Source organism: Phacochoerus africanus, chromosome 11, assembly GCF_016906955.1.
Source record: "Phacochoerus africanus isolate WHEZ1 chromosome 11, ROS_Pafr_v1, whole genome shotgun sequence".
Taxonomy (NCBI): domain Eukaryota; kingdom Metazoa; phylum Chordata; class Mammalia; order Artiodactyla; family Suidae; genus Phacochoerus; species Phacochoerus africanus.
Window position 1 is genome coordinate 102,372,404 of NC_062554.1, and position 13,775 is coordinate 102,386,178.

At 38.6% G+C, this 13,775-nt stretch overlaps 2 protein-coding genes across 3 annotated transcripts in view; one reads left to right on the top strand and one right to left on the bottom strand.

Moving 5' to 3' along the window:
- Positions 1-13,775, bottom strand: part of FBXL13 (F-box and leucine rich repeat protein 13) — a 201,586-nt gene that overhangs the window by 76,107 nt on the left and 111,704 nt on the right. Inside the window, exon 12 of the mRNA XM_047752710.1 lies at positions 11,820-11,949. Within this exon, the coding sequence (XP_047608666.1) occupies positions 11,820-11,949 (130 nt within the window). The remainder of the gene's footprint in view (positions 1-11,819; positions 11,950-13,775) is intronic.
- The window catches only part of LRRC17 (leucine rich repeat containing 17), a 32,905-nt gene continuing 29,097 nt past the window's right edge, over positions 9,968-13,775 (top strand). The window contains exon 1 of one of the 2 annotated variants that reach the window (XM_047752712.1): positions 9,968-10,003. The gene's annotated coding sequence lies outside the window, so the exon portion shown is untranslated. Of the gene's footprint in view, positions 10,004-11,479; positions 11,880-13,775 lie in introns of those variants that run through there. The other variant, XM_047752711.1, reaches the window with a different exon arrangement.

A 13,775-nucleotide genomic window follows, 5' to 3' on the forward strand; every position in this document is an offset into this window, starting at 1 on the left:
AAGCTATAGATGCTAGATAATAGGTGTTTGTTATATCTCTTCATTTTTTATTTTAAGTATGGCTAGCATAAGGTTAATCTGTTTAACTAAATGATCAGTTTCAAACTGATCACTGTAACAACCATTTAAAGTTGCATGAGTCCTATCTATAAAAACATAAAAGTATTTTAATAAATTCCTCTATTTCTTTCCAACATAGATTGACATGTGGTTCAGAAAGGACATAAAGCATTCCTTTCACTAAGAGGGAAACTGAGGCCCAAGAACTGACCCAGAAAAGCAGGAATTACACTGTGATTTTTCTGACTCATGACTGCTTTTCTACTAGAACCCCTCTGTTATTGATGACACTTAAGACCACATAACATTTTTTTTTCAAATAGTAAATAAAACAATAATTTTAACCATACACAGTATGTAGCACTTTAGAGATTTACCAATGATAGTCTAGTGGATGAGAGCCTGGTCTTCAGAATTAGATGGATCAAGATTCTAATCTTGACCCTGACATTTTCTCTGTGATCTTAGGCAAGTTACTCAGCCTGACTTAGCATCACTTTCAGGGATACATGAAGCCAGCTTATATGAGCTTGCAAAGCCAGATTGTTAAAATTTTAGGAACTATGCAAGGCAGTTGTTAAACATAGCCAGTTAAAAGATGAAATCATATAAATCAAAGGCAGTGAACACCCAAACTTATGACTTCCTAATTATTTTACTACATGTTACTATTACTTATGCTCTCCAAAATATGTATGCTTATTATGTCTCTGTGGTGACAGTATTACATAATGCACATCTCTTCCCATCTTCCTGTTTTGTGACCTCTTGTTGGTGGCTTGAAATGGGCCATGGTAAGAATATTTATACCATGGAAGTCAGCAACCACTGTAACTCAGAGCGTTGCCTGTTCATCTCCAGTTGTTAGATCTTTACCAACATACCCATGTTCAGTTTCCACGTCTCTAAGATGGAAATCATGATATCCACCTCATATGGTTATTTATAAATATTAAAGGAGATAATAAATGCAAAGCACTTACTCGACACCAAGCTCATAGCCAATACTCAACAAATGGTAGCAATTATTATTACCATCCATTCAAATACAGAATAAGGGAAAATGAAATCAAATAAATCCAAGTGAATTATAATTTTGAATTTAGCTGTTACCAATTCATTTTGGTACATAATATGTCCATTCACAACTGGTTTAGCTGGACACAGAACTCTTATTAACTCCTAAATTTGTACCTCCACCCCCAGCAGTGCTCTAAGTGCTCCAAGACTTCCACTTTCAAGTAGTTCTTGTCATTGATACCCATATGTATCCCAGGAACCTCAAACTCAGCTTTTTCAAAATAAAAGTCATTATTCTTTTCCCTCAATCTTGCTCCTTCTTTAGTTATCTTGATTAGTCATCATATAGAAACACAAAATCCTAAAGCTGAAGAAGATCTTAGAGATCATCTAGCCCAATGTAGCCATTCTACAGAAAAGAGAACTGAGGCAGAAAAACCAAGTAACTGTCCAGGGTTGCACACGTGCTTAGTGGCATAGCAAGGACCAGATCCTAGGTGTCCTGACTTTAGTTTGGGGCTCTTTTCACGAACCCACTGCCTTTTGCTGCATGAAGGAGTGAGTGCACGCTCTGCTTATGCAGCCTCTGTTCCATTTGGCTAATACATTCTTCCCTGTTTATGCCTCTGTGACTTTCTCCCACCACCACCACAAACCCCAGGGGTGAATATGTAAGATCTTCCATGATCTTGCCTCTCTGAAAGGGGAGGTTGGAATTTGTGTAGCCTAGAGCAAACTGAAACAACCTTGGAAGTTTCCAGTTTAGGGTTTACAACAACCTACCTTTAAGATTCATGGGTCCTAGAGAGATTTATTAGTTCAAGAACTACTGATAAGCCATTATTATTTTCTTGAGTATTCTAATCATTTGAACATTTCTGGGATGCTGTCCCATTTCATTTCATTTCATTTTCATTCTGTTTTCATTTTTACTTGTGTGTAGTAACTAAAAAGTAATTAATAAAAAATACTTTCACTTTATTATTTTGTAGTTTCCTAGGCTCTTTCCTCCCTGTAAACCTCAAGAAATATTTGACTTAACTCTTACCAAGAAAAGATAATCAGACCTTGCTCTAGCAAGTTGCCAACTTCTCAGATACCTAACAGGCCTCCTGCGCTTCCACCTGAAGCACCTGGCTAGCCATGCCCTGAAGTTGGCTGCTGTTTTATTCATGCATGCATTCATTTATTCATCAAACAGTGATCAAAGCCCTATTCTTTGTTAGCTACTGTCTTATGTACTAAGGATACAGATATAGAAAATAAGGTACCATCCTGGCCATCAGGAAGCTCACAATGGGGAGGAAAGTAAGCAAATAGGCAAATCCTCCAATATGTAGAGAACACTTAGTGATAAGACATACAAGGAAAGGATCTTAACCCAGCTTGGGTGAGGGGTCAGTAAGGGGTTCCTAGAAAAGGTTGTGATTAATCAGAGCCTCCAAGGATATATGAAAGTTAACCTGTGAATGGGAGAAAGGGACAGTATGAAGGTGTTCAGGCACAGGGCAGAAAATGAGCCTAGTGAAAGTCTGAGGCTGGAAATGAAAAACAGGAAGGCAGAGAGGCAGAAACTGCTGTTGTAATCTCTCTTACCCCTCAGTTTAACTTAGATCTTAAATCTGAACATATAAATCTATACTTTGGTCCAACTCCCCACTCTTCATCTGGCTCCTTCTCCCACTCCATGTTCAGAATTACTGGTTTCTGGGCATTTGGGTTTCAACCTAGGGTTGGCTGCAGCCCAGCTTTCCTTCCCAGCATAGCTGTGGTCATTCCATGCCTAACTTCCTACATAATGCCATAACCTCTGCTAAACACAGTTGGCGATACATGAATCTGTAACATCAGCAGGAGAACCCTTGGCAGTACAGTCAAACAGAGCAGAGAGTGAAGGGGAAGCATGACCAGGAATCACTGCCCTCCTAGTGGTACTTGCTCATCTGCAAGTAGGATAGATTTATCCTTTCCATTAAAACTCTTTATCCTACCCACATTTTCTTTTTTGAGATTTTTAAAAAAACAAGATCATATTTTAGAGAGCTCTGATATGATCAGGAACTAATGTGGATCTCTTTGGAACATTTTAGCTAATGCCTTTTTATCCACTTGTTCATTCATCAGGGGGATATGTGAGAAAGACTTAAGGGAGGTAAGGAAGTTAGCCATACAGACAGATGCAGAGAGAGTGTTCTAGGCAAGGAAAACAGCCAATGAAAAAAACACTAAGTCAAGAGCTTGTGTGTTAAAAGAACTGTAGGGAAGCCATGTGGCTGGAGCAGAACTGGTAAGAGGAAGAGCGGTAGGAAGTGATGTCAGAATGGTAATTAATGAAGGAGTCAGATTACATGGGTCCCGAAGGTCATTCCAAGGCTTTTGCTTTATTGAGTGCATAGGAAGCCTTGCCAGGTGTTTGAGCAGAGGAAAGTCATTGATTTGGGTTTTTAAAAGATCATTCTAGATGCTGCTGGGTTGAAGTGAAAGCAACAGACCAATTAGGAAGCTACCACAATAATCCAGATGATGGTGCCTTAGAACTTGGGTGGTAGCTGTGGAAATGGTGAGGGATGGTCGGATCCTGGATAGAGGCTGAAGTAATGGTCAACTGGAGTTCTTGCCAGAGGACATGCGGAGTGTGAGAGAAAGAAAAGAGTCAAGGATAATGTATTGGTTTGCTAGGTTTGCTGTAACGAAGTACTACAAACACTGTGCCTTACAAAACAGAAATTTGTTACCCAAGGGTTCTGGAGGCCAATGCTCCAAGATAACAGTATCAGCAGGGTTAGTTCCTTCAATGCAATGGAAGGATATGGTTCAGGCCTCTCTCCTTGGCTTGCAGATGGCTGTCTTCATGTTCACATGGTTCTCTCCCATATGCATATTCCTGTGTCCAAATTTCCCCTTTTTATAAGAATATCAATCACATTGGGTTAGGGCCCACCCTAATGATCTCATCTTAGCTAATTATATCTGCAATGACCCTATTTCCAAATGAGGTCACATTCTAAGACACCAGGTGTTAGGAATTCAACACATGAATTTCTGGGGGGTGCAATTCAATCTGTAGCAGATGACTCCAAGATTTTTGGTCTAAGCAACTGTGAACATGGAGCTGTCCTTAACTGAGATGAGGAAAGCCAAAATGGAGCAAGGAATTATTTCTTAGAACAGGGATTTTTTTTTAAAGGTACAAGAGTCTAAAATTTGAGAGAGGTCTCAAATTATATTATTTATCATATATGTGTCTATGTGTATTGAGTATATATATGTGTGTGTATATACATATACATATATATTACTTCTATACATGTTACATATATATGTACTCCTTTATACATCTACACTCCTCTATATACGAGCATGTATAAACACACTCCTATATAGATACATGTATATTTATGAGCATATATTTGTGTGTATATTATACATATATACATGTAATGATTATGTGTATATATATTTCATATATAAAAGTGCTCATTATTGTGGGTGATATTTAAAGTCATGATCTAGGTGACATTATTAAGGATGTGATGAGAAGTAGACCAAGAACTGAACCTCAGGGCTCTCTATGATTAAGAGGTTGGGGGAAAGTGGATTAGAGAGAAATAGTGACTTAGAGAGGAAACTTTAGCAATATTATCAGAAGAAAAACAGTGAAATCACAATATCATCTATGAGAATTAAAATACACACAAAGTACCACAGTATAAAAATGCAAGAATACATGCATATATATATGAATATATTCTTTTTTTTTGGTTAGAGGAAGACTTTCACGTTTTGCTCATGTTTTAAAATTGAATTATAGTTGATTTATAGTGTTATTATGTTCATTTCAGGTATATAGCATGATGATTTAATTTTCTTGCAGATTATAGTTCATCATAGGTTATTACAAAATATTGTGCTATACAGTAAATCCCTGTTTCTCATCTATTTTATGTATAGTAGTTTGTATCTGTTAGTCCTGTACTCCCAATTTATCCCTCCCCCCTTACCTCTCCCCTTTGGTAACCATTAAGTTTATTTTCTATGACTGTGGGTCTGTTTCTGTTTTGTATATATATATATATTCATTTGTATTATTTTTTAGATTCCACACATACGTGATGTCATATAGATTTGTCTTTCTCTGTCTGACTTATTTCACTAAGCATAATATTCTCTAGGTCCCATGTTGCTGCAAATGGCAATATTTCATTTCTGTGGCTCAGTAATATTCCTTTGTGTATATACCACATCTCCTTAATACAGTCATCTGTTGATGAGCACAAGGGTTGTTTCCATGTCTTGGCTATTGAAAATAGTGCTGCTAGGAACATTGGAGTGCACATATCAGAAGTTTAAGACTATATTCTTTTTTTTTTTTTTGTCTTTTTGCCTTTCTTGAGCCACTCCTGCGGCATATGGAGGTTCCCAGGCTAGGGGTCGAATCAGAGCTGTAGCCTCTGGCCTACGCCAGAGCCACAGCAACACGGGATCCGAGCCATGTCTGCGACCTACACCACAGCTCTGGCAATGCCAGATCCTTAACCCACAGAGCAAGGCCAGGGATCGAACCCGCAACCTCATGGTTCCTAGTCAGATTGGTTAACCACTGCTCCACGACGGGAACTCCAAGACTATATTCTTATATGGACCACATAAAACAAATTAGAGGGTGTGCTTGTGTAGGGAAAGGGGAATGAGCTTGGAAAATGTGGGTAAAAGGGAATAAATAAAACAAAAGGGCACCCTTGCATGGACTGATGATGAAAGTATGCCATGAATTGAGAAGTATGATAAATCTGTTCCTGGTACTGAGCTCAAAAAGGGGTAAAAAAAAAAAGAAATAAAATACATCTAGCATGAAACAAATTAGAAATCCCTGGTCACATTTCTTCCCTTGAATTCTTTTTCTCTCCTGCAAAATACTGCAGAGGACACAAAATATTTTTAAACCTTTCTCCTTAGTGAAAGTAGTCATCAATGATGGATTTTAGAAGTTTGATAAAAAATAGCAGAAAAGAGGGAAGTTTAACGAAACCCACTTGCTATGGAAGTGAATATGAGATGACAAATACTTCTTGCTAATTTCAGAGAAAGGATGAGTACTCATTAGCATAGACATACATTCTAGATTTGAATGTTATTCTCCTATCTCTCCTGTAGTGCCCTTTAATAGTAGTGTTGCCATGAAAATAAACTGTATGAGTAAATAGAGGGAGTATCTGGAGCCACAGCATTAGCTTACCTGTAGAAATCACATCCACGTGAGTTTTCCAAATCATAATCATTAGGATAGACATAATCAATTTAGGAAACTAACAATACCAACAAAAGCCAATCATCTACATACCTCACACCCAGCTATGTGCTTTTTTGTATATTATTCTTTGACAAAACTTATCCCCCCAAAAATCATCACGGAATGCCTTTGCTCAGTAGGTCCCAACTGCCAATGCCAGCAAAACAGGAAGCAGATTTAACTGGCTTCTTGGGTGTTAAGGATTGCTTTGTGGTCAGTCACAGGCATGCTCAAAGTCACAAACTCTGGTACATGGTAGACTACAAGCATGTGAAGAGCTGTGAGAAACCGTCACATCTTTCTCTCTTGGATCTTAGCTGTTTTTTCTCGAGTGAGGACTTCCATCAAGACCAACCAAAAGTATTCTTTGTTACTCCAGCTAAAAGCCGTACCAAGTCAGCATCCTTGAATTGCAGTGACAGAAACTCATTATAAACTAGCATAGGTATAAAGGGAATTAACTGTATCTCTAACTAAAGTCTAGCTAAACAAAAATATACCATCTCTCCTTCTGAAAAACATCATCTCTCCCTCTCAGAGGACAGCCTCTTTGTGATGGTTTCATTCTTTCCCACTGCAGACAATTTTTTTCCATTTTCCTGAGCAAAAGATCTGCACATCAGCCCAGACTTAGCTGCAGCAGCCGCTGTCAAGATATCTGTCATTCACAATGAGCCCATTTCTTTTTTAAAAATTTTTCATTGAAGTAGAGTTGATGTACGATATTATATAAGATACAGGCATACAATATAGTGATTCACAATTATTAAAGGTTATACTCCATTTTTAGTTATTTTAAAAATACTTGCTATATATTTTCTATATTCCCTGTGTTGTACAATATACCTTTATAGCTTATTTTATATCTAACAGTTTGTACCTCTTTTTTTTAATTTTTTTTAAATTTTATTTATTTATTTATTTATTTATTTATTGTCTTCTTGCTATTTCTTTGGGCCGCTCCCGCGGCATATGGAGGTTCCCTGGCTAGGGGTCCAATCGGAGCTGTAGCCACTGGCCTACGCCAGAGCCACAGCAACGCGGGATCGGAGCTGCAACCTACACCACAGCTCACAGCAACGCCGGATTGTTAACCCACTGAGCAAGGGCAGGGACTGAACCCACAACCTCATGGTTCCTAGTCGGATTCGTTAACCACTGCGCCACGACGGGAACTCCAGTTTGTACCTCTTAATCCCCTACCTCTATATTACCCCTCCCCTCTTCCCTCTCCCCGCTGGTAACCACTAGTCTGTTCTCTGTATCCATGAGTCTCTTTCTTTTTTGTCATATTCACTAGTTTATAATATTTTTATTTTATTTTATTTTACGTTTTGTCTTTTTAGGGCTGCACTCATGGCATATGGAAATTCCTGATTCGAAGGGCCAGGGGTTGAATCAGAGCTACAGCTGCCAGCCTACACCACAGACACAGCAACACCAGATCCAAACCACATATGCAACCTACACTACAGGTCACAGCAAAGCTGGATTGTTAATCCACTGAGTGGGTCCAGGGATTGAACGCACATCCTCATGGATACCAGTCAGGTTTGTTACTGCTCAGCCACAACAGGACTCTTTATGGTATGTTTTAGATTCCACATATAAGTGATATCATACATGTTTGTCTTTCCCTGTCTGACCTATTTCACTTAGCATAATGCCCTCCAAGTCCATCCATGTTGCCTCATATGGCAAATCTTCATTCTTTTTATAGCTGAATAGCATTCCATTGTTTGTGTGCATGCGTGCGTGCGTGTGTGTGTGTGTGTGTATGTGTGTATACCACATCTTTTTTATCCATTCATCTGTTGATGGACACTTAGGTTGCTTCCATATCTTGGCAATTGAAAATAGTGCTGCTCTGAACATTGGAGTACATGTATCTTTTTGAATTAGTGGGGTTTTTCAGATATATATGCATGAATAAAATTTCTGGGTCATGTAGTTCTATTTTTAGTTTTTCGAGAAGCCTCCATACTATTTCCCACAGTGGCTGCACCAATTTATATTCCCACTAATGGTGTACAAGGTTGCCTTTTCTCCACATCCTCACCGATGTTTGTTATTTGTGCTCTTTTTGATGACAGCCATCCTGTCAGGTGTGAAATGATATCTCAGTGTGATTTTGATTTGCATTCCCCTGATAATTAGCCATGTTGAGCATATTTTTATGTGCCTATTGGTTATATGCATTTCCTCTTTGGAAAAATGTCTATTCAGTTCTTCTGCCAATTTTTTAGTTGTGTTGTTTGTTTGTTTCCTTTTTCGGCTGTGCCTGTGGCATATGGAAGTTCATCGGCCAGGGATTGAATTCAAGCTGCAGCTGCAACCTATACCACAGTTGTGGCAATGCCAGATTCTTAACACACTGTGCTAGGCTGGGGATCAAACCTGCACTGCCTGAGAGACAACATGGGATTCTTAACCCCCTGAGCCACAGCGAGAACTCTGTTTATTTATTTATTTTTTTTATGTTAAGTTGTAAAGAGCTGTTTACATATGTTGGATACTAACTCCTCATCAGTTATATCATACACAAATTTTTCTCCCATTCAGTAGGTTATCTTTTCATTTTGTCGATGGCTTCCTTTGCTGTGCAAAAGCCTTTAGGTATAATTAGGTCCCATTTGTTTATATTTGTTTTTATTTCCTTTGTTTTAGGAGATGGATCCAAAAAAATATTGCTACAATTTATGTCAAAGAATGTTCAACCTATGTTTTCCTCTAAGAATTTTATGGTATCTGGTCTTATATTTAGATCTTTAATCCATTTTGAGTTTATTTTTGTATATGGTGTTGGAGAATGTTCTAATTTTATTATTTTACACGTAGTTGTCCAGTTTTCCCAGCACCACTTATTGAAAGGATTATCTTTTCTCCATTGAATATACTTGTCATAGATTAATTGACCAAAATTGCATGGGTTTATTTCTGCATAATGAGCCTATTTCTTACAAAGTTTCAAATGGTACAATTTCCAGTGCCTTAAACAGTGCCTGATACCTAGAGTTAAATCTCTGTTGAATTATGAAACAAATGTAAATGGATGACAGATTAACAACAACCAAAAAAACCTGACAATATTTTGCATAATGATGTGAAATATTAACATCAATGTGGTTTCAGACTTACAAATCAAGGGTCAGTTAGGAAATCTGTTCCTTATACATTCAGACCAAACTCAAATACCTACTGAGGCCAGGCGTGCAATGCAGTTAAGTGGTAGAGTTGCAGTGTAGGTGCACATGTGGGATGTCCTGAGGGTGCATGTTCCATCTCAAGGCGGTGAGGCTGACTCAGCTTCAGCCCATTGTTGCCACAAGAGAATGCAGGCCCAACTTTGCTAGTTCTTCTGTTTTTTAAAGAGAAGCATGAAGTCTAGATTTTTATTTGAAAACTCCAGAATTTCAAATGGTGGCTCAAAATGTAAAGATAGTCTATGTCTGTATGTTTTGGGCATGTATCTGGCCAGAGGGTCACAACCTGAAAGCTCTAATTTTGACTTTACCATATCTGAATATATTTATCCTTCAGACATGTGTCTTTGTGTTTGTGTGTCTGTGCAGGTGTTGTATATTGTTGCTACAATAATAATAATTACCTGGAGGAAACTGAAAAAACAAGAGGGTAAGTCACACTGTGGGGAGAGGTTTGAGACATAGGAGTGAGCTAATGTAAAAGTATTGAAGGGCATAACTTTAGGGGGTGGGGTGGAAATTGATCAATGATATGTATCAAGCACACTGAGTTATTTTGGGGTTTTTTTGTTTGGTTTTGTTTTTCACATTAAGTTATTTTTGAACTTGCAAATACTTTTCCCTCTGTGATTAGGCCATCTGTGTTTGCTAGTTGACATCCATATCCAAGACTGGCCCCCAAGTCCTTGAGGAATATTCCTGGGTTGCAAAACTGGCAAGAAACTTTTTAAGAGGTTTACATCTCAAAGGGAGCAGAGAAAGAATGTACAGCCACAAGTTTTCCAAAACGAATGCTCTAAGAAAAGGGACATCAGGGGCCCAGGATCAGGAAGAATTATCTAAAGTTGGAGGGAACATTAAGGCCATCTTGGTCAGAGAGTGATGGTGGATGTTGATACTTAGCAAGCTTTACATCAGTAGATGGATGTTGAGCAAAGGCAAATTCTAGACATTTCAGCTCTAGCTTAGAGCCCCCAACTCCTTGCCCCTACATCCCTCCTACTGCCTTGTGCACCAGGAAACCATAGTATGCAGTGGTGGTAGCTAAATAAGAATTCTGTCCACTCAAAAACTTGGAGGAGAAATCCGTGCTGTCCCTGTATTCCTTCCAGGGGATTTACCTGCTTATAACTGCACTAGCACCATGTGCTTTCACCAGCCGTGCAACCCTGGGAGCCTTGGTCATTTCATGTCTAAATGGGCAGAGCAAATATGTACTGCACAGCATGTGTATGAGCAGTAATCTGATCTCAACATGGTGCCTGGCATATAGTAACAGTTCTCATCTGTATTATTATAGTATTCTCATAGGATGATGAACATTCTCTGGTGATAATGTCAATAACATACAGAAAGGTGGAAAAAAAGAAGTTAAAAGAAGCACATTTAGAATGGACAAGCAATGAAGTCCTACTGTATAGTACAGGGAACTATATCCAATCTCTTGGGATAGACCATAATGGAAGATAATACATTTTGCTATTCAGCAGAAATTGGCTCACCATTTTAAATAAACTATAATTTAAAAAAATGTAAAAAACATTTCTAAAAAAGAATCATGACTTAAACCTAGCAAAACAAAGCAGAAGAAACTATCAAGGAGGCAGTAACTGCTTCCAAAGTGTCATGCTCTACTGTCTACAACCCTGCTCTATTTTCTGCCCAATTTTCCTTAGTCCAGTTCCCTCAAACTTAAGTATCTCCCCATGCAGACCTCCAGTCTTCATGTTCTTTAGCCCAAGGCTATAAAGTGATTTTTTAAAATTATAATCTTTGCTGTATTTCCTTTCTTACATTGAGCCCTGGTAGCATTTTATCCAATCCTCTTTAATCTCTGAAAGCCCATAGGGGAGCAAATGGACTTTGCAGGAAGTCCTTTGCACATTCTCCCCCCAGCCCCAACCGAAAGATTTTCCTTTGTCTGTGTCTTGGTCGCAGCTCTAAAGTTTTCAAGACTTGGACTCTGGTATTATCATTGGGCTCAGAGTATCTACACAGAAGTGGTCTGCTTCCTCATCCAATGAACTCTGCCTGTGAGTGGATGTGACACTCCAGTGGAAGGAAGCCAAGAGCCTATAGTAGCGATCCTGGGGAAAATTTAAGCAGCTGTGGCCATGTAATTTAAAACCTCTGAAAAGTGTGCTGCAGTCCGTGCACAGAGTTAGTATAACATGAGGGCTGGATGTAGCCCGTTCTCTGGAGGACTTCTTCGCCTGCCGCAGGAAAGAGAAGGCTGAAAGACAAACCTGGGTGCAGCCAGAAAGGTCCAGATAGATGAGCTTGTGGCATCCGTTCCCCAAATTCAGGTACTGTAAGCCTTTGTCTGTGAACTTTCTGCAATAAGCCAAACTAAGATTCTGTAAATTATGGAAGTACCTGAAAAGTCAGGGAGAGAGAAGGAAAGTGATTATACTTGAGTTGTTTTTTCACATCTTTCTTAAGCCACTATGACAAAGGGAAGTAAAACGGTAAATTAATCTTTTCTCCTTGCAGATATTCAGGAGTTGAACTTGAATTCTCTTCCCGTTAATTAAAGGAGATTACAGCTGTATATCAGATCGGGCATAATCACATTTCAGATGAAAATAATTAAATATTTGTCTTGATTTTTCAGAAAGCTAATGGGGATAAAGCTTTGGGGGTGGAGGAGCTTTATGCATTCAGTATTGTTTGGAAGTTAGTTTGTGTTTGAAACCAGTTTCAGAGTTTGTGTTATTGTTGCATTTAGGTTTTACCTTTGGAACACCAAAATAATGTGCAAAATGTCTAGGAGGACAAACCCTTTGTAAACATTTCAATGGCGATTAACTGCTACTTGAGAGCTAGGATTTGGGGCAGAAAGCAGGTAAAATTGAACATAATAGGCTCTTAAAATGGACTTAAAAAGCAAATGGCTTTGAAAAATAAATTTGAATGTGCATGATTTTGTAGGTAACAGTTTCATTATTATAGTTAAAGAAAGACTGATGGATATACAGAGCTTAAAAACGGGTTAAGAATAACAGTCTCCAAATGAGTAAGCAACATATGAGAAGAATAAAAACTACATCAGAGGCTATCAGTCTCACTGGAGTTGAAACAGATTAAATAGGGCATTACCACCATGATTGAAATGAGAGCTGCCAGAAAAAAGGAGGGTCTTTAGGATGAGTCTGTACTACTGTGCAAGGGCTCATAGTTTGAAGACACTCTGCGGACAATTTTCCAAGCCCTTCTAAACTTGGCATTTTTTGAAAGTGCAAGAACTCCCACTACTGCCTGCTCTTATAATGGAATTAACAACATGCCCTTGGTCTGTGATCTGCAACAGTTTAAAAGCAAACAAGAAAGCAAAAAGAACAAAGAGTAGGAAGAAAATGCCTCTCTGTCCCTCAAGAGTCCACGAATGACTAATAAAGTTTACCTTCACATAAAAGGGAAATTAGATATACAAGCTTTCACCATTAGTCAGATTTGTTTCCCAGAATTTGGAAAAAAAAAACCCATATCTATATGCTATGATTCCCATTCCATAGTGAATTACTTGACACAGAATACACATTTCCCTCTGGTAATGGCTGTGTCCATGAGCTTCTGGATTCCCCAGTGGTTGGGTGAGCAGGGCTCTAAAGGAGAAAGCAGCACGAACATCCCAAAGACAAGTCCTTCTCTGGAGCCCTTGCGTTAACTAAGGGCATTGCCAACATTTTGGAAATGCTTTATCTTCCTCTCCCTGAAGTATACCCTTGTGATTCAACTGAGTCAAGTACAATTTTGGAGGGTTGTCGTTTCTAACAACACGTTAGCTCTCTAATTTGGAGAAAGGAATAGTGAGGCAGGCAGCATGACATAATGGAGAATACACAAGATTTTGGAATCTGACCAAATTGGATTTGAATCCTAGCCCTGACACTGCAACTTCCTCAAATGCTCAAAGATTGTGTCCACCTCTGTGAGGTGGAAATTATAACATTATCTTTCTTTTTTTTTTAACCCTGACTAACTGGGGGAACTCCAGCTTTCCTGAACCTTAGTTTTCTTGTCTGTAACATGGATGCTATCCTATCTGCTCTTTCCTCTTAGAGATGTGACAATTACATGAGAACGTAGATGTAGTAGTATTACACTGAGGGTGATTTTTGGTGATTCAAATCAGCAGGGATATGGTGGAACCTTTAAATATATATATGTTGTTATTGCTGCTATTGCCTCCAATAATAATT